Below are 20463 nucleotides of genomic sequence, written 5' to 3'. Positions count from 1 at the left end.
TATGTATGTATATGTATGTATGTATAGTGTTTTCGGCTAAATGGAATTGAAAAAAAATTTCTATTATATTTTAAAAGAAAAACAAGTAGTGGACATTTCACTTCCACATTCTTTCCAAGATTCTGTAACATCCTCAAAGGCAAAACATTCAATGTGAAATATTTTCAACCAACATTTGAGAAAAGGTTTTTCCATTCAATTGTGCTTTAACATACAATGACTTGATGTGTTTGCTTTCCAGCGATGACATTTTTGCCTTGTTTGAGTAATCCTCGGGAATTCTTATTCCAACTCATCTCCAAATTCTTTTTTCTCCCTTACTAGTTGGTCCTTATTAACATGAATGACCATCTATATTCTTCAAATGATCTGATCTTTTCAACTTCTCATTTTCATTTTTATATTCAGTCATGTGTTCATCAGGCAACGACAAATATCTTATAGCACAGTCTATTGAAATAACAATTTTTCGTACTTTGAAACTCATTTTTTTGCTTCAGATACTTCTATGTTTTTTTTTTCTGAAAATCATAATAATCCTCATCTTCAGTCTTATCTTTAGTAGTTCTTCTACCAAATTTCGTTTTTCTTGTTGAAGCTTAAGTCATCATACTCTTTCTTTGTGCGGCCTTCTCTCTCAAAAACCTCTTTTTATGAGTTCTAGTGAGCGTGCCAGAAATTTCTTGTGTTTCAACCCATTGCCATTCCCCCATGTTGCCTTGTTTTGGTGAAATCACAAATATATGTCTCTGTACATGCATCTTATTTTCGGAAGGATCAACACACTTTACCAATTTCTTTGAAATATCGGACGATCGCCATATTCATGTTTCACTGGTTATCTAAACTGAATTGTTGATCTTGTTAATCCTATCTGAATTTGATAATCCTTCGGCTGTGCAAACAGTTGCCTTGATGAATATGGATGACTCATTGTCTGTACAACGATAGATCCAACATGATATCCATTATTTCTCTGATTAAGACCCATATTTCTTTCACAATCCTCTAATGTCCTAGCACTTGCTTCTCTCAGATACTGACCTCTTGCTTCATAAACCTGATCCTTGGTCACCCAATATTTTCTAATGACCATGTTGGGCTCCAAATGTGATTCATCTATCATCATTATCTTTTTTTGTAATCAAATACCGTAATCAGGAGTATTTACATTGATTGATGCCACCTCCGGAAAAAGGATCATCATCAATAGCCATCATTTCTTTTCTTGGAAATTTGAGCATCCACTTATTTATTCTATCTTGCAAAATATTCTTGAAAGCCCAATAGCAGTAGCATGATTTAAAGAATGATAATATTTGCAATAATCTTTACCTTTCAATTCATCCTTATTAGACGTGGAAATGTTATGAATTTTTGTTTCACTAAAAAATCAAATATTTCATTTGTCTTCATTATGTCAAATGTATACTGAGCATACACAGGACAAGTATATGATCCAGCATTAAGCACTTCTGTCATTGCGTTTTTTTCAACTTTTTGGTAACGAGTTCCTACTAAAACTCTCTTTTTTGTGTGATTTCTTTAAACAACTCTTCATGCTCGGTCAATTTGGTAGTGAGTTCATAAAAATCTCTAAACTCCATTCCGTGAAATTTTTCCCTCAATATGAAATCCAATCCTCTTTGTGTTATTTTTACAAACTCACATTCTGGTAAATATACTTTTGATATGTTTCTCATCCCTTGAACCTCTCAATATATTTATCAACATTTTCCCTGTGCTTTTGAGTAACCCTAGAAAAATATCCAATCAGTGTTCTAAATTTCTACCTAGTAGGTCGTGCCGAAAAAGTGCTAGTCGGTAAACTTAGGCACATAGGACGCTTGGGCTGCCCTAGGCGTCAACTAATCGACATGTGCGTCCTAGGCGTCGTAGACCTTATGTTTTTTTAAAAAAAAAAAATTTTTTTTTGGTCTTGATTAAAAAAATGAAATGTAATTTTTAATAGGCCCTAAACTAAAGTCTAACAAGAAATGCGATTTGTCGGCATATCCTAGCACACTAAACTTCATCTTTATGTGCGATCTAGAGTGAGAACTTCAAGAGGATGATATTGAATTTGTGTCTGATGACGAACAAGTTGTTGAAAATTATGGAGAAGAAGTGGAATAAATTTGTAATATTCTATTAGTCATGTAATTTTGAAATCCTTTTAAATTTAATGTTATTGTGATGGAGTTATAATATTTGATTTATTATGTTGATATCGTGGAATGCGCCTAGTAGTGCCTAGTCCTCTCTGTCACTGGATGCTATACAAAAGATGGGAGTAGCCAAATTGATCATTCTCGTAAGATTGACCTTGTTCAACATCAAAAAACATTTGACTTTTTATTATCGGCAGAAAGATGATTTTATAAACAATCTTTGTCCATTTCTTTCATATTTGCCATCGTAATCATGTTAAAATCCTCAAACTTCTTATTCAACAGTATATACAACAATGTTGGTTAGAGACTTGACAACAACTCAATATTTATGCGACCCTCCCTCTCCTATTTTGCCCCATTCTGAACCAATCCTCCAACGTTCACTTCACGATCCTCCTGTTCTGGACGTCTTCCTTCTATCTACGAATGACCTCCTTCGCTTCTTTCAACATTATTTGTTTTCGGTGGCATATTTAGGATCCCACTTGGAGTGCCAAAACTTGTTTGACACGAAATTTTGTAGAATGCAAGAGCATTCCAAGTGCCAAATGACACCAAATTTTAAACAATAAAAATAAAAATCTGATTTCTAATCTGAATGATGTTAACTCTTGGATTTAGTTCTAGTGTAACGCCTCAAATTCGACGACTGTCCTCACTATATTAATACGAGTATTTCAAACATGCTTATATCCTCACTCACACGCACACTAGGAAACTTCCTAGGTGGTCACTCATCTCAGAATTGTCCCAAGTCAAGCACGCTTAATATTGGAATTCTTATGTGATGAACTACCGAAAATAAGATGCACCTTCACGAATATGAACATCTTTATAGACTATAAATGAACAAACAAAGAGCAAGGATTGGTTTTAAAACACTTTAACTTTATAGAAAAAGCTGTTGGACATTAAAATATGAAAGCAAAGCATACATCTAGCTGAAATTTGAGAAAAATATTGCAGAGAAATTTTGTTGTAATTTGTCTGATGATTGAAGTTGATTGTCAATTGTGTCGTTCTCTCCTCATTTTTGTTCGAATTCTTTATAGCAACTGATCCCCGCTTCGATTGTGGTCAATTATCAAATATGGGCTAAAATCACACGTTCAACTTTTCTGGTGGACTGAGCTTTTACTCATTTATTTATTTTGGACCAATAAAAATTTAATTTTATGGCCAACATACTCTGTAAACTTTGTGAAATGAATATCTGAGTCTATCAACAAAAATATTATTTTTATATCCAAAGTATTATATTTCATTGCAAAAGTATAATTTTTTGTTGATTATGTTATGAAAAAATATAATATAATATATGCAGATTTGAGTACATAGTATTCTAGTTTATGTGATTGTTCTAACTCAATCGTTACAATTTTTTTTTAAAAAAAATTCGAAATATCATTCAAATGAAACTCATAAACAACAAATATTACATTATTCTTTATATCACGACATCATCAAACCAGGTGACCTTGGGCCACATCAATTTGACCTACCGGCTTGGAGACTGGTGAGGACATCAGCGATGGCAGGTTCAGACTCCGCTTCGGTATCCAAACCCACAGATACACACAGTGTCAAGTCTGTATAGCCGTTAAATATCTTCCATCTTCAAATTCCCCTCTCTTCCCCTCTTTCATTTCTCGTAGGTAGATTAGGGTTTTTATCGGTACTGAATGGGGAGCAGGGTTCCGGTGGAGCACTACGATTTGAGATCAGCTGCCCATTCGTTCATCGCAACTACATTGCACGACCTCAATTCTGGCGATGATGTCACCGATGATAACGAGGATCGGTCCTCGGCTGTTGTCACTGTTTGTTCTTTTTACTGATAATCTTTTAACCTACTGCGGTGCTTTTATCATAAATCACTTGAGATAATGGTTTGCCGTCGTCTGTTGTAGCTCAGTTTGTTTTGCGTTAAGATTTTGAATTGGATGCTCAATTTGTGGAAGAGGGGTTTTGTAATTAGATTTTCTTAGTTCAACCAAATTCTGACTTTGGATTCCTTTTCTATTTAACATGAAATTATTGATTCCTGACACCTAGAAATATAATTCTTGTAATTGTAATCACAACTGTATAACTTTGGAAAGCAATTATTTACCGCCCTATATATCATTCAGACTGTCAAGAAAGCATCTCGAGGTTCTCTTACGAAGAATTTGTATATTTCGATTTATGATGGTTCACAGGACTGCATGGATGGGACTTACCGAAGCGATTTACCACTTCACAACATCGGTGTAGAGGATGATCGGAGTAGCCTTGAAAATAATGGGTCTTCAAGTGGTCCATACACTCTATTGACTATTGACGGTGACAATTTTTTTCACCTGCATTGCTAGTAAATTATGTATAGTCATCGGTATTTTCCAATTATCTGATGGAATTCGAATTTTATGCCTCAACCAGATGTTTCTCCTATTGAAACTGCTAGAGCAAGATTTTTGGACACCATTGTTGATCATTTTATCGAACCACGTGTGGTTGAAATGTCGGATTATGAGGCCGATTACTTGGTGCAGCAGTGTTCACAAGACAAAGCTGGCAAGAGGAAATCCAGAGAGATTCGATACGAAGGCGATGCTCGCTATGCTTTGCCCTTGATGTATGTTGCAAACCTTTATGAAACACTAGTAAATGAAGCTAATATGAGATTATCATCAATGAATGGCATGCGCGAAAAAACAATCGGTGTGGCTCTTGAAGCAGCCGGTGGACTGTACAGAAAGCTGGCTAAGAAATTTCCTAGGAAAGGTACCACTATCTTATTTTTCTTGCTTTAGAGATATATTACAGCTTTAAAGTTGCATAAAAGACACATCTAAGACTTTCATTAAAGGTACCACCAATTCTCTCCCTTTAGCTTTATCCATCTCAACTTTTTTCTCTTGAACCTGGATCTCTTTTTTAAAGATATATTTCCTGTGTAAAATGAGTTGAAAGATTTCCACTACTTCATTCCCTTTGGAATTCATTATTTTTTCTGTTTGAATAGAACAAAACTACAAAGATAAATAGTTTAAACAGGGGGAAGATGGACTGCTGTTAAGCGATCTGGATTTTGGTTTGAGAACAAGCAACTGAATTATCATTTTCAAGATTTTCAAACTGTAATTATGACTATGAGGTTATCTTGCAGACAATATCATGTGCACTTGGTCTTCATGCAACATCCTACATTGATTTTTTACCTGTAGGTTCTTGTATTTTTAAAAGAAGAGAACTGGCAACTTCGTTTGAAACAAGATCAAGATTTCCCGAGTTAGTGATACAGGAGGAGAAGCGTGTTCGGTTTGTGGTGGTAAACGGCTTAGCTATTGTTGAAAAACCAAAAATTGGAATTGAAGATGCTGAGTGGTATGTTGGAGCTTGTTGAGATCGTTTAATCTTTACTTGAAATATTTTTTGATGTATTGGTTCAATTGGTATCTCTAAAATATTGTATAGTTTGAGTTGTTGTCCTTATCTTAGAAAAAAGAAGAACATTCTTATTTAAACAGTGGTGTTATACGAGTTTATACTGATGCCGGTTTGTTCAAAAACACGCTCAGAAATCATTAAAGTAAATGTTTGAAATGGTATGTTGCTTATGACTTGTAAAAACCATAGCACTTGCAGATTCTAATATCCGAACATTAGGGGTTAAAACTGATTTTCTGTCAGAAATTAAAAGAGTGAAACTCATTGTTACATCACCTATTACACTACGTTCCATAGGTTAAAAAGATTGACTGGACGCAGTGAATTAGCTGTATCTGCTACAGACTACAAGTTTTATGCACCAAGACACAAGTATAGGCGTGCTATGTCAAACTCCATTTCCAACATCACCGGTTTGCCGGTAAGTTCTTATGTTGTTTTCTCCATCCACGTTTGAAAAGTCTAGCTGATTAAAATCTTGATAAAAATTTTCAGACATTTCCAAGTCCTGAAAATTCTTCTCAAGGCTATTGTCCGTCCAATGAAGTGAGATATTTTATTCGACAATGAAAACATAATATTTTGGATGTGAATGCTATTTTTTTTTTTTGGAAGCAATGTGAATGTTATTTGATTTATTCATTTGGTTGTCCTGGAAGGTTCTGTTATAACTGTTTATAGCTGGAGTATGTTTAAGATTCTGTTACCTTTCTTTTAAGCATAGATTCCTGATACCTAATGCAACAGTTTATGTTCTTAAAATACTTCAGAACCTCTCGATTGCTTTTTGTTTTCTTCAAATATTTAATGGACAAGAATGTCTCCTGGAGGTGCTGGACATGATTTCTCTAATTATAATACATTAATATCAACGAATAAATGAAACCATTGTAAAAGAAGGAAAGGACACGTCTTTTATCCAGAATCACATAATATATCTAAGATAATTAGCTGGACGGATTGGGGTTTCTAGCAGGCACCTAATGCAAAATATGAACCTAAAGTTGTTCTATAATTTATTTGAGTTTGTGCAAAAAGAAATCCATAATTTGATATTCACTGAAGGCCATAATTTCTGTTGGAACTAAAATATTTTCCAAGTGCGGAAAGAGTTTGCTGGACTCAGTGAACAACAATTGACAAACATGAGTATATTTTCCTGTGTCCTTGTGGTTGTTTGCTCTCTTGTATCGTCATTTTGAATGAAAATATTCAAAGTTTGGTGTGTGCACTTGGCTACATATTGTGGACCATGTGTCTGGATGTTTTTGAATGCAACTAAATTAATAATATAAAAATATGCGTGCATATTACTTATTTCTTGGTGTTTGCCACTCATTTGGATTTTTTTGTTTTTTGGTAGTGTTTTATTGTTATATATTCTGTATGTTGAGTCACAGGACGCTGAGCAAACTCCGGCAAAACAACACATTCAACCTATCCCACATCAGGCTCAGTATCACCCCCTACAACAGGTTCAACACCAACATATCGACCAAAATCCACATGCTACTCACTTCATGCACAACCCACAATGTGTCCCTCCATCACAGCTGCAGGAAATTGCTCATAACCAACAGCAATCATCAATCTCACAACATATTTCCAGCCTACAGTCGCTTGGTCATATTGCAGGACGTTTGCATGTAATGGTGGGTTATCTATATTTTCTGCCCCCCTTCCCCTGTGTGCGTGGCATGGAAGTTTATAATCAGCAAGATATATCGTAGTTAGTTGTTTGCAGTTCACAAAACCCTAAGTTGTGCTTGGATTGATGGATTTGATTTGGAGAAAAAGATTTACTTGGGAAGAATTTGAGGAATGAATTTCAAATATTTGAATTGCACCATAATTATTATTAAATTGCTTAATTTGATATAGAGTGAGGTTGAAACACAGTTGAATTTTGTCCATCCAAACAAGTCAGGGAATTTGAAATGCTAGACTTGTAATCCATTAATCCAAGCATGGACTTAGATTTCTGGGCTTTTGTAAATAGCACCACAGAGTCGCCAACTCTTGTTTCAGTTTTTACCTAGTTATGTTGTGATCTGAAGATGATTTATATTGTGGGCATATAAGTAGTGTAATTTCAGCGGGAGATTGATCCCTATATTGAGCATTATTCTCTTTGACTGCCTTTCAGCCGACCAGCCCTGCAAAGTTTTGTGATGAATGTGGAGTTCCTTATCTTAGAGAAACCTCCAAGTTCTGCTCCGAATGTGGCACAAAGAGGTATGGAACCTGACAGAATTTATGATGACATCCCTGTGATATATGTAAAAATCTTTGCTGTGTAAAATATGTGAACCGAAAAATAGGTCTCTCCCCATCCATTTGCCCGTGAAATTATATGATACAGTTATCTTTCCGCTCTCTTGTACACTTTTCCCCCCTTTTTTTTAGTTCATTTTAATTTTAAGTCCTCCGGATGAAGGAAACGAGACAAAAATCCAACGGTAAATATTCATTTTCCCAAAAAGTTAATGGTTACTTTTGACCCGTCTTATATAACCTTGTTTGGTCACGAAACAAGATCAAAGTAATATGGTTGGATCTGTAGTGTACTAAGATTTTATGGCGATCCAACGTGTTCTTGGATTGCGACTACCCGAAAACGAGAGGTTTTGTGACATCCACATGAACTTATTTTTAGTGTGAGCAAAGTGCCCCGATCTTGCAAGCATGACATCAACGTTAAATTTTCTCTGGGAAATCACAATGGTTTTGCCTAAATAATTGGAGTACGCTGCCCGTATCACTCACAACAATCGAATTTGATTAAAGAATTCGAAGGGAGAATGAACAAGGTCTTTTATTTTCTGCAATTTTGTAAATCAATCGTGTGAGTTCTCTAGACAATTAAAAAATTACCTTTTGCCTTTCAAATAAATAAATAATTTCGAAATCTTAAGTTTATTAGAATCTACTACATCAATTAATTTGATGAAGCAAGTTTCAATTCTTTCCAAGGACAGAAAAGACTCAAAAATCAATAAAATTATAAATGACCAGCTGACTGAAATCATCGTTCATTTCCTTTTTTCTTTTTTGAAATAGTACAAAAACATTATTTTATGGTATACTCAATGAGAGAGGGAAAGAGAGAAATCAGACAAAACATTGATCGTCTTCCGACGGATACTGGTAAAAGGATGTCAAGCAGAACATAATTATTATGCGTTGAATTATTTCTAGTTAAATCTCATGCCATTGTACAATTTAATTTAAAAAGAAAAAGAACGACTTTCAAATCAATGGCTGCCACCGGTAACACCTTTCAACCTTCTCCCCTGGAAATAAAACAAGAGTAAGTCGCAAAGAACTAACTTTGTCTAAAACATAGAAAAAAATTAAGATGATCACGGAAAGGATCGACCTAATTTAAAAAAATCAACAATCTATCAAACAAAATCTAACGGAAAAATGAACCAAAATGAAAAGCAAGAGCTAGATGAGATAGGAAAACAATGTGCAGTTTTTGCAATGACAAGTCGATGATAGCCAACAGGTAAAAAGCTCAAAAAAGGGTTGAGTCTAGAATCTCACATGGCAATCAACAAGGAATGACAAATTCTGGGATAATGGTAAACACAAAAGCGGTTCAAGAAAAATGTTTAGCACAGTTGGAAATACCCTAAAATGTTATAGAATAATAATCTCGAGTTATGGACCCATTGATTTTTTTTTTAAATAGCTTTAACTTCCACGTCATTCGACTTACGGTGAAGGCGATTCATAGAGCATGTGAAGGTAATAAAATAAGAAGTTTGGAGACTTCCACGGTGGTCACAAACCATGGCTACCGCCCTCCATCATTGCCAGATCCCATCAATCCCCATGATCTATAAAGCCTTGGATAGCAGCTTCACGCAACCATACAATGCTTAAGAAGCCTAACATCCTAGAAAGGAAAGCAGTTCTTCCTATCCATTGTGGCTCAAGGAATTCACTCTTTTTCCTATCAAGAATCATGGTTTTGTGGAGCACATGACTATGTCCTCACAGTCGATGAGTATCAAGCCCTCACATGCATGCCCTATGAGCAAGTTTTCTCACGAACTGCAGCTCCTGTATTGGATTCCAGTGAATATTGGAAGCACTGAGCCAGGAGGAGTATTACCATAGGAACTAATGGACCACGTGAAACAGCTCACTCATCTTACAAATTATAAACAAAGAGCTTATCAATATTTTGGATGAGGAAAACACGATATTTCGAAGGCCATCCAATGAGTTTGTTTGAAATGACTACAGTTTGTCCGGCTTCAACATGTCTACTCGTGTTGGGTAGATCTGAGCTCTTTTTCCAAAAAGCAGCTTCGATCTAGAGATTACATGTTAATTCAGAGACATTAATTATGGGGACTGGCACAACCAATAGGGAACAAGGGGTGAGAAATTTCGGACCAAGATAGTCATGAATGTGTAACTTTACACATATAATATTTAGGACACGGACCTGTAACCAAATTAAACTTCAACCACATCTTAAGGGGCTTTAATATGGTGACATGAAGTGCCAATCTATGCGGACACTGTGAATGCAAAACAATGTTTGACCATATTTTTGTGTTCCATTNTGGGGTTGGTGAAAGTGCATATGACTTTCGATCTCGAAATGCATCTACTTCAAAAGGAGCGTCATCATCCACTTCAGCAAAAAGAAAGCAATATTCAGCTCGAACTAGTCTTGTGGATGAAGAAGAGATCAACATTGATGTTGAGACTGAAGAAGAAGAAGATACCGATGGATACAAATCAAGTGATGGGGCTGATGACGTAGATTTGGAAGATGTAGATGACGATTATAATGACATTTGATATTTCATCTATCACATTTTGAAAGACTTTTTATTTTATTGATAATATTTTGTTTATTGTGGCGTGACGTAGATTTGGAAGATGAAGATGACGATTATAATGACAATTGATATTTCATCTATCACATTTTCAAAGACTCTTTATTTTATTTTGATTTTTTTGATAATATTTTGTTTATTGCGCTTTTTTCCGTAAAGCGTGCGCTTCGCTTTGCGCTTGAAGCCCCAAGACACTTGAGCGCTTTTTTGCGCCTCGCGCTTTTGACAACTATGGTTCCATTAGAAGATTGATCTTCTTGGCCAATATTTATATTACATTTTTTGTTAGCCCACGTACCCAAGTAGGGCCCGAAACCAAAAGACTAACCTTCTCTGTGAAACAGATGCCCAAGTCAGCTATTTAACAATTATTACTAGTGCAGGACATGGGGCATAAGGTTGCCCGCCCTATGAGAGCTATCAATATCCACCGTATGCACGTTAATCCAAGGCCCAACCTACAATGTGAATGCAAATCACATTTATCGACGCTCAAGTTCAAGAGTGACCAATGGTAGTCCTTTTCGAAAATCGCCAGTTCCTCTCCATCAATTCTTAATAAGAGCAACAATGTTTGGTGCACGAGCTTTAAATTATGCTGAAACAGAAAAAGACTGTCCTTCTAGGTGGAAAATCATCCCAATCTTACCCAGCGCGCCACAATATCTTGTGGAGATATCAACAATAAAAGTTTCTCATATCTACAGGGAAAAAATGCCATAGCAAACTGGCTCGCTAATCAGGAAGTCTACCCAAGTTCACAGGCAAGGAACAGCAACATGAAAAGAATATCTAGTGTGACTGTTAAATATCCAAACCTTTTCATAATATATTTACAAAGAAAAACTACTTCTCATGTTCCTCGAGATTCCGCTTGGATGGTTGGATGGTCGGATTTAAAGCCATTGGATATTAGATCATTTTGATTGCTTTGATAAATTTACGCTGGGCAGATTTCAAATCCATTCCGTATGATGCAATGATAATTATGATGCTCCCACAATCAAATCTACTCATCCAAGCGTAACCTACGGGAATTGATAAATTGACATGGATACACACAAAAATCTTCCACATACATGCACACATCCATGTCTCTTGGTAAGATCTGGTAGCAAATAACCCTGTATGGTACTTGGTGGCATGTCCAGGATTTTGAAAGGGCCAACATATCTTTTGGACAAGTGGTGTATAGCAGAAGTTTATATATTTGACATACATAATAGGTTTGTATTTAAAATGCTGAAACTAGAGTGCATTTCAAGGCAGCTCGACCAAATATCGATTCCAACTAGCACAACGCACCTCTAAACATATTGTACACCAGAGATGAAAAGGTACATATTTGATTTTCTACTTCGCTGAAATGCAGTCTAAGAACCTGAGACGATCTACACTCTCCAGTGCATTAGAATCGAAATACTTTGAGGTTATGACAGTGTAGTAATTTAGTGATGCATCTTATCCATGTAAAACTTCTAATCTTTCTCCATCCTTTCCCTAGTAGAAGAAAGTCCCAAGAAAACTAATACCTGTTGTCCTACCGATAGAAAGGAAAAAGCAGAAATGCCCAAGAAAATAACGAAAATCAAACTCAGGAAAGAAAGGAGAAAACATCTTCACGGAGAATTCCTACAAGTGCCCAGATGGAAGATTCACCTTCAAAAAACACGGAATCTCAAGCACCAGCAGTTTTAGGGGCAAGCGGGATTGAATGGCTTGCCGACTGGGCCTCTCGCTCTCGGATCTTCTGCATCTGCAGCATCCTCTCCATAACGAGCTCGTACTCACACTTCTCATAAGAGTGGCGCTCCGTCTCGCACTTCCACGGAAGGAAAAACTCGGCCTGCCGGCATTTGTTGAGCGGGATCAGCAAATGGGCACACTGGTCTCTGTACGGAATTGGGACCTTCGCCTCCGCCATCTCTTCCTGCGTCGCTATCATCTTCTTCGATGAGCCGGGAACCTCCATCAGATGAATTAATCCCTCGATTTGTATTTTCTAGGTTTCGATTGTTGACCATATATTTCGTCCCAATCGAAAATAGGGAAAATTCGGGAAAAGAGACTCAAATGTTTTTTTTTAAAAAAAAAAATCCATATGTACAATTATTTTTATGTCCCCATGTTTTAAGTTTAAAATCTTTAAACACATCATTAAATCAAAAAAAAAAAAAACAAATCTTTGCAAAAGAACAAAGAACCCTCCTCCCGTAAACCCTACCCTCTGTTCCTGGAAAAACCCTTCACTCGAGGCGACGCAAACTCAATCGAATGAATGACAAACGAAAATGTGGTAATTTTAACGTTTATGTTGATTTTTTGCTTCTGCGTTTTTGTCGATTTAGGTTTGCTGCGATGTGCGTCGATGAGTTGAGATTGACTTTGCTTTTATGGTCGATCGACCAAATTTTATGATTGACCAAAAAGATTGGTCGACCATTTGTGGACGACCATAAAATTTGGTCGACCAATGTTTTTGGTCGACCAATCTTTCCTAACTTTACTAACGTATTTATTTATTTTTTGTCACAGGTCTATTTGTTGAGAAAACTAGGCAGGGATGCAATTTTTCGATGCAAATTGACAATTCAATCGAGATATAAAGATATTGCTGAGAAGATTCATCGCTATTTGAACAACGATGAGAAAACCCATTTTTTCGAGCAGTCGCTTTTTGGTAATTTGATTAGTTATTATAGAGATTTTAACATTTTCAGTCAAATTATATAGTATTTGATGAGTAATCAGATAGTTGATAGTAATAGTGATGATTTGTGGATGGTGGTGCGCAAAAGGCCGGTTAGATTTTCTTTGTTAGAGTATTGTTTAATAACGGGTCTCGATTGCGCTATAGAGCCTGAAGATTTTTCAGATATAGGTGTATTTGGCACCACACACTTTCCCGGTAAGTATGTTTTAGTGATTTGGAGGGAAATATTATTGTCCAAGAGCAGAATGAGAATGGTATAGACGTAGAGAAGATAAAGATGGCTAGTCTATACTTCTGTTGTGCCGTATTTGGTGAGACGACGATGAAAAAGACGATGAAGATCAACCCTAATTACTTGAGGCTTGTAGATGATTTGGATAGGTTCAACCATTATCCCTGGGGTAGAGTAACCTATCGGGATGCAGTCCGATGTTTGAAGAAGGACCTTTTAGGGCGATATAATTACCTCACCGAGTCAAAGGGTCGGAAAGAAGTTGACGGCAGCTTCCTTGTCGGCGGTTTTGTTCTGCTTCTGCAGGTATATTATTTTTTGAATATTAAAGTGGATATGTTTTCTTTATTTCTACTAGTAACATTTTTTGAAATTTACGTTACAGATCCTTGCTTATGAATGTTATCCGAGCGTGGCACAAAAGGTAGCAAGGAGAAGAGATGTGGACGGTTTGATGTTGCTCAGGATGTTTCAGTGGGTGACTAACATGTGGTCGTCAAACCGTGCCACAACTAGTGCTAATATCGCTGTAGCCTTTGGTGATTCTCCTATAGATGTAAGTAATATGAATTGATTTGATATAATAACTGTGGACATTAATTTTAATTAATATGATATGTTATTAATTATATGCAGGATTGTCTTGGATTTTTGAATCCTACTCCTGAGGAGCTAGTTTCACTTTATTACACGACTGGGCTTTTTGTTGATTCTGCGCCTGATGCGGTCATCACTCGGGTGCTCGAGCTCTGGAGGCAAGGTCAAACAGTCATATGTAGCGAGCACTCTTTGGAGTCTCCCTCAGTCCAGCACACGCCTTCTGCACATTCAAGTCCGGATGTTTCCGGCAACGTTTATGGTGACATGAGTAGATCAGTCCAGCACACGCCTTCTGCAAATGCATCTCAGGATGTTTCCGGCACCCGTTCTGGTGATCTAAATAGATCCAGCTCTAGCACCAGTTCTCCTATGCGTACGGGTCCTAGAGTCCACTTTGGACTCAATCCTTCCCGCCACCCATCACCCTTGGAGCATCGTTTCGAGAGGTAGTTGACTGCCTTGGAGGATTCCGTTACGTCTATGCATGTTAAGATGTCAGCAGGATTTATTGAGACCAAGGCATGTATCCGGAATATTAATATGGCTTTAGATGACTTGAAATCGAGTTTTAATCTTGGTCTCGATGAGTTGAGATCGAGTTTGACTGAACATATCAGAGCTGATTTTGCTGAGATGAGGTCTAACATGCCAGTGCATCAGGACAAAGATTATAGCGTAGCCTATAGCAGAGGGCGGAAGAGGAAATCGTCCGAGGCATATTTTGGTGAGTTAATTTTATTAATTATATTTATGTTTATGTAATAGAATGATTTAGTAGAATTATCATTATTATTTTAATTTGTTTAATGTACGTTGTTAGGTGTGGATGATAATCTGACTAGAGAAATTGACAGTAGTAGCCAAACACAACATATATTTGAGCCTAACCTTCTAGTCATTACAGAGGAGTCCTCAGAAGGTGAGTTAATGCACTTTTTTGATTTTATATTTATGTATAGTATATTTAACAATAAACTGTTTTTTTTAGATATTCAAGTGACTCCGGATGCGCGTAAGCCAGGTGGCGAGACGACCACGTCGAGAGGTTATTACACTACACCTTGTCCATTCATATTTGCATTAAAGTTGTTATTATTTTTTGTTTAACGTACGCTGTTAGGTGTGGATGATAATCTGGCTACCAACAGATATTCGAGCCTAACCTTCCAGGCATTACAGAGGAGTCTTCGGAAGGTGAGGTAAGGCACTTTTTTGATTTTATAATGTATAGTATATTAAACAATATACTTTTTGTTTTTAGATATTCAAGTGACTCCGGATGCGCGTATGTCAGGTGGCGAGGCGACCACGTCGAGAGGTTATTACACTATACCTTGTCTATTCATATTTTCATTAAAGTTGTTATAATTTATCAATTTACACAGCGAACCGTCAGTTTGGGGCAATTAAAGACGACGGTGTGAGGCCACTTGCGGAGACCGTGACACTGAATGTAAACAACTCTCTGGCGCGAGTTAGGGCATCGATGCTCGACCGTTCGCCAAGTATGATTCGAGGTTTTTATGCCGAATATGAGAAGTCGTACTACGGGCCCATGGCGATCGCAAACTCGCGTGTCACTTTCTTTGTAAGCATTTACAAAGCTTTTAAATATGTAGAGAACTTATTTTAAAAAATTGAAAACCTTTTGTTCTGTTGAATTCAGCACATCGGCGAAGCTCTCCGTGGATTGCTTGAGATGCAGATCCGACATCCTGAAGTAATGTCGCCAGATGAGTCGTTGATGGACATACATTTCTACAGTTTGATGTCAGTATTGGTCGAAGATAGAGATAATGTTGTCAACACAGATCTGGTAGGGATAGTGAAAAGCAGTGATCCAAAATGGCCGTTGATGATACCCCCGGGATAGCCCGGGTCAGGGGTATGGATTGTGCCCGGGTCACGGACGAACCAGGATATTGAATAGATAGCTCAAATCAGTGTGAATATACGAGAAGGTTCACCAGAGGTCGAGCCGTTGAACATCCGGGACGTAACTGCCTCGGGTTATTGGATGCCCGGGTTCTCATGTAAGTTCTCGAGAGGTTCTCCCCAGACCAATTCGATATGAGTGCCGCATTTAATTACACCGACAAAATAGGGTGTGAACGGTCGACCTATCTCTGACACCAATCCAAGGGGTTGACAAAATCAGGTGGGCTGGATGTGACTAGTAGAAGATTTGACATGTCAGAATAATAAGGTATAATCAGCCGCCCTACTATAATTAGTGGGTAGCACGCAGACCGAGGTCATCAATGCATCACCTATTATAAATATCAGGTTCTCTCTTTGCATTTGTGATTCATTCATTTTATTGCCTACACTCTTACACCAATATCACAATCATTACTTGGTTACATTGGTTTTTGGTTTGAATCCTTCACTGACTTAAGCATCGGAGTGGCCATGCTGGACACCCCTCCGGCGCCATTCACGTGTTCATCTCCTTGTCTGCAGGTCACAGGGAAAGCCATATCTCACACTGCTCTTATTCCCTTCATTATTTTGATAGCAGATCCGGTGGAGCACCCGACCCGGCTCATCCATTTCACCCGGATCGCATCATTGACGCCATCTGTGGGAAATTGATCTTAAGACGTAGATATGATTTTCATTCAAAAACAAGTCCGACCAGCTCGGTACTCAGATTTTATCTAGGGATTTTCATATGGGCTCGAATCTCAGCAGCTATTCCGGATTGACGTGGAAAAATATTTGCTATGCACTTAGTAGCATACAGCTATATTAGTCACCTAATTTAGCTCAACCAGAGAAGTTTCACTCTACCGAAAATGAATTCGGATTAAGTATTTCCAGTTAGTGATTCGGTTTTTAATAAAACTAATACAGCAGGAGAAGCAAAATCTTTTAAGTCCGGGAGACATGAGGCCCCGGCACATTCTTGTAAGTCCGGGAGATATGAGGCCCCGGCATCTTATTCTTAAGTCCAGGAGACATGAGGCTCCGACACATTCCCGGAAGATATGAGGCCCCTACATCTTATTTTTAAGTCCGGGAGACATGAGGCCTCGGCACATTTTTGTAAGCCCGGGAGATATGAGGCCCCGGCATCTTATTTTTAAGTCCGGGAGACATGAGGTCCCGGCACATTTTTGTAAGCCCGGGAGATATGAGGCCCCGACATCTTATTCTTAAGTCCGGGAGACATGAGCACCCGGCACATTCTTGTAAGTCCGGGAGATATGAGGACTCGGCACCTTATTCTTAAGTCCGAGAGACATGAGGCCCCGGCACATTCTTGTAAGCCCGGGAGATATGAGGCCCTGACATCTTACTCTTAAGTCCAGGAGACATGAGGCCCCGGCACATTTTTGTAAGTCCGGGAGATATGAGGCCCCGACATCTTATTTTTAAGTCTGGGAGACATGAGGCCCCGTCACATTCTTGTAAGTTCGGGAGATATGAGGCCCCGACATCTTATTCTTAAGTCCGGGAGACATGAGACCCCGGCACATTCTTGTAAGCCCGGGAGATATGAGGCCCCGACATCTAATTCTTAAGTCCGGGAGGTATGAGGTCCCGGCATCTTATCTAAAGTCCGAGAGACATGAGGCCCCAGCAAATTCTTGTAAGTCCAGGAGATATGAGGCCCTGCCATCTTATTCTTAAGTCCGGGAGACATGAGACCTCAGCACATTCTTGTAAGCTCGGGAGATATGAGGCCCCGACATCTTATTTTTAAGTCCGAGAGACATGAGGCCCCGGCATATTCTTGTAAGTCCGGGAGATATGAGGCCCTGTCATCTTATTCTTAAGTCGGGGAGACATGAGGCCCCGGCACATACTTGTAAGTCCGGGAGATATGAGGCCCTGGCATCTTATTCTTAAGTCTGGGAGACATGAAGCCCCGGCATATTCTTGTAAGCCCGGGAGATATGAGGCCCCGACATCTTATTCTTAAGTCCGGGATACATGAGATCCCGGCACATTCTTGTAAGCCCGGGAGATATGATGCCCCGACATCTTATTCTTAAGTCCGGGATGTATGAGGTCCCGGCATCTTATCTAAAGTCCGGGAGACATGAGGCCCCGGCACATTCTCTAAAGTCCGAGAGACATGAGGCCCCGGCACATTATCTTAAGTCCGAGAGACATGAGTCCCGGGCACCTTATCTTAAGTCCGGGATACATGAGGCCCCGGCACTTTCTTGTATGTCCAGGGACCCGTACCCTGGCCCGGGACCCCGTATCTCGGTCATCTATTAAGCCCAGGGACCCGTACCCTGGCCATATGCTAAGTCCAGGGACCTACACCCTGGCTCGGGGCTCCGCACCTCGACTACTCCAAGACCCAGGGCTCCGTACCCTGGTTGCTCATTAAGTCGAGGGCTCCCTACCCTGGCTCGGGGCTCCGCACCTCGACCACTCCATGACCCAAGGCTCCGTACCCTTGTTTTTCATTAAGTCCATGGCTCCGTACCCTGGCTCGGGGCTCCGTGCCTCGACCACTCCAAGACCCGGGGCTCCGTACCCTTGTTGCTCATTAAGTCCAGGGCTCCATACCCTGGCTCGGGGCTCCGTACCTCGACCATTCTGTAAGTCCAGGGATCTATATTCTGGCTCGGGGCTCCGCACCTCGACCATTCTGTAAGTCCAGGGATCTATACCCTGGCTCGGGGCTCCGCACCTCGACCATTCATTAAGTCCGGTAGACTTGAGGCCCCGACACTTCATCCCATCTCTGGGAGACATGAAGCCCCCGATGCTTTTGTAAATCTGGAATTGATTATCTTTCTATCAAATTATCTCCCTTGACCAGACACACAAGACTGATCGGGACAGTGAGTATGACTCTAGCCCGACTATTTAAGGAGGGAGTGATGATACCCCGGGGATAGCCCGAGTCATGGGTTGTGCTCGGGTCAGGGGTATGGATTGTGCCCGGGTAACGGACGACCCAAGATACTGAATACTGAATAGATAGCTCAAATCAGGGTGAATCTACGAGAAGGGTCACCAGAGGTCGAGCCGTTGAACATCCGGGACATAACCGCCCCGGGTTATTGGATGCCCGGGTTTTCATGTAAGTTCTTGAGAGGTTCTCCCCAGACCACTTCGATATGAGTGCCGCATTTAATTACACCGGCAAAATAGGGTGGGCAGCCGATCTATCTCTGACACCAATCTAAGGGGTTGACAAAATCAGGTGGACTGGATGTAACTAGTAGAAGATTTGACATGTCAGAATAATATGGTATAATCAGCTGCTCTACTATAATTAGTAGGTAGCACGCAGACCGAGGTCATCAATGCATCTCCTACTATAAATACCAGGTTCTCTCTTTGCATTTGTGATTCATTCATTTTATTGCCTACACTCTTACACCAATATCACAACCATCACTTGGTTACATTGGTTTTTGGCTTGAATCCTTCACTGACTTAAGCATCAGAGTGGCCACGCCGGATACTCCTCTGGCGCCCATTCACGAGTTCATCTCCTTGTCTGCAGGTCACAGGGAAAACCATATCTCACACTGCTCTTATTCCCTTGATTATTTTGATAGCAGATCCGATGAAGCCCCCGACCCGGCTCATCCATTTCACCCAGATCGCATCAGCCGTGTATCTCGTGGGAGAAGGTACGAAGAATTCTCATCCTTGTCTAAACAGATAGGCGCTGGTTTTGCTAAAACTCGTTACAGGGGTGAATAAGTGTATTATATATGACTTGCAGCGAAGGCACGATCCCAACATCAAAGATCTGAATGAGAAAATAGAGCCTATACTTATAAACGCTGCTCGTTTGCTATCCATTGTTGGGAACAACCCACACCCCGTGAGGCCATGGAATATAAAGCTTCATGATGAATTCAGTGCCAAGATTATACAGTACGTTGTCAACTTTCTATTTAAAATATAATAACTTCATTTTTTTTAAATTGTACAATAAATAATAACTTTTCATTTTATTTTCTTTTTTCACAGCGAAGATTCCGGAGCATTTGTGTTAGCCGTTGCTGGATACTCTTTGACTACGAAGAGTGCGCAATTAGTACTAACTTTAGATGAAATATTAGTATCTGAGTTTAGATATTTTTTAGCTTGTAATATGTTCCTCAATGATTGGTCATTGTTGTGATGTATCAGACAATTTTATGCAATTATTGGACACACATTGTTTGTTATTGTTATGTAATTCCCTAGTAGTTTTTTGGTCGACCACTCTAGTTTTTTGGTCGACCACTGTGCTTTTTGGTCCACCTCCTCTGTGCTTTTTGGTCGACCACGGTGCTTTATGTTTAGGGTTTAGGGTTTGAAAGATATGAATCGTAATTTCACGATTATATTATATGTTATAATTGACTTGTGTCACGATCTCAAAATTATGTTATATGTTATAATTTACATATGAATCAATCTCAAAATTATGTTATAATTTACATATAAATTAATCTCAAAATTATGTTAAATTTTAAAAGT

General features: G+C 39.0%; 4 protein-coding genes across 5 annotated transcripts; 3 read left to right on the top strand and 1 right to left on the bottom strand.

The window, feature by feature from the left end:
- The first annotated feature begins 3638 nt into the window (after positions 1 to 3638).
- Positions 3639 to 7977, top strand: LOC140990353 (uncharacterized protein At2g02148). Of its 2 annotated transcripts, XM_073460011.1 has the most exons (8): positions 3639 to 3994; positions 4376 to 4499; positions 4596 to 4940; positions 5384 to 5543; positions 5904 to 6027; positions 6102 to 6152; positions 7007 to 7258; positions 7753 to 7977. In XM_073460011.1, exons 1-8 carry the CDS (start codon positions 3857 to 3859, stop codon positions 7852 to 7854), a joined length of 1296 nt encoding a protein of 431 aa, XP_073316112.1. In that variant the 5' UTR covers positions 3639 to 3856; the 3' UTR covers positions 7855 to 7977. The 2 variants fall into 2 exon arrangements, with proteins under 2 accessions (XP_073316112.1, XP_073316113.1); XM_073460012.1 differs by lacking the exon at positions 6102 to 6152.
- A 738-nt stretch (positions 7978 to 8715) lies between these two features.
- LOC140990490 (NADH dehydrogenase [ubiquinone] 1 beta subcomplex subunit 7) lies at positions 8716 to 12511 on the bottom strand. Its single transcript, XM_073460203.1, has 2 exons — positions 12128 to 12511; positions 8716 to 8899 (listed from the first exon to the last, which is right to left on the bottom strand). Exon 1 carries the CDS (start codon positions 12438 to 12440, stop codon positions 12147 to 12149), a length of 294 nt encoding a protein of 97 aa, XP_073316304.1. The 5' UTR covers positions 12441 to 12511; the 3' UTR covers positions 8716 to 8899; positions 12128 to 12146.
- A 947-nt stretch (positions 12512 to 13458) lies between these two features.
- On the top strand, positions 13459 to 14463 carry LOC140989382 (uncharacterized). The gene is made up of 3 exons (XM_073458589.1): positions 13459 to 13719; positions 13799 to 13969; positions 14050 to 14463. Exons 1-3 carry the CDS (start codon positions 13459 to 13461, stop codon positions 14461 to 14463), a joined length of 846 nt encoding a protein of 281 aa, XP_073314690.1.
- A 30-nt stretch (positions 14464 to 14493) lies between these two features.
- LOC140989381 (uncharacterized) lies at positions 14494 to 20122 on the top strand. Its single transcript, XM_073458588.1, has 8 exons — positions 14494 to 14737; positions 14834 to 14932; positions 15275 to 15331; positions 15426 to 15601; positions 15680 to 15829; positions 19493 to 19622; positions 19686 to 19872; positions 19969 to 20122. Exons 1-8 carry the CDS (start codon positions 14494 to 14496, stop codon positions 20120 to 20122), a joined length of 1197 nt encoding a protein of 398 aa, XP_073314689.1.
- Positions 20123 to 20463: the final 341 nt, after the last annotated feature.

This window comes from Primulina huaijiensis, chromosome 12 (assembly GCF_012295235.1).
Source record: "Primulina huaijiensis isolate GDHJ02 chromosome 12, ASM1229523v2, whole genome shotgun sequence".
Taxonomy (NCBI): Eukaryota; Viridiplantae; Streptophyta; class Magnoliopsida; order Lamiales; family Gesneriaceae; genus Primulina; species Primulina huaijiensis.
The sequence above is the reverse complement of the archived record's forward strand: the minus strand, read 5'-3'. Positions and strand labels throughout refer to the sequence as shown.

Excerpts from the sequence above, each read along its gene's own strand:
- LOC140989382 (XM_073458589.1), top strand. The coding sequence starts at position 13,459 with ATGGCTAGTCTATACTTCTGTTGTGCCGTATTTGGTGAGACGACGATG. Across the intron at positions 13,720-13,798 it reads GTTTTGTTCTGCTTCTGCAG|ATCCTTGCTTATGAATGTTA; the intron begins GTATATTATTTT and ends TTTACGTTACAG. Across the intron at positions 13,970-14,049 it reads TTGGTGATTCTCCTATAGAT|GATTGTCTTGGATTTTTGAA; the intron begins GTAAGTAATATG and ends AATTATATGCAG.
- LOC140990490 (XM_073460203.1), bottom strand. The coding sequence starts at position 12,440 with ATGGAGGTTCCCGGCTCATCGAAGAAGATGATAGCGACGCAGGAAGAG.
- LOC140990353 (XM_073460011.1), top strand. The coding sequence starts at position 3,857 with ATGGGGAGCAGGGTTCCGGTGGAGCACTACGATTTGAGATCAGCTGCC. Across the intron at positions 6,028-6,101 it reads CCAACATCACCGGTTTGCCG|ACATTTCCAAGTCCTGAAAA; the intron begins GTAAGTTCTTAT and ends AAAAATTTTCAG. Across the intron at positions 7,259-7,752 it reads CAGGACGTTTGCATGTAATG|CCGACCAGCCCTGCAAAGTT; the intron begins GTGGGTTATCTA and ends ACTGCCTTTCAG.
- LOC140989381 (XM_073458588.1), top strand. The coding sequence starts at position 14,494 with ATGCATGTTAAGATGTCAGCAGGATTTATTGAGACCAAGGCATGTATC. Across the intron at positions 14,738-14,833 it reads ATCGTCCGAGGCATATTTTG|GTGTGGATGATAATCTGACT; the intron begins GTGAGTTAATTT and ends GTACGTTGTTAG. Across the intron at positions 19,623-19,685 it reads CGTGTATCTCGTGGGAGAAG|GGGTGAATAAGTGTATTATA; the intron begins GTACGAAGAATT and ends AACTCGTTACAG.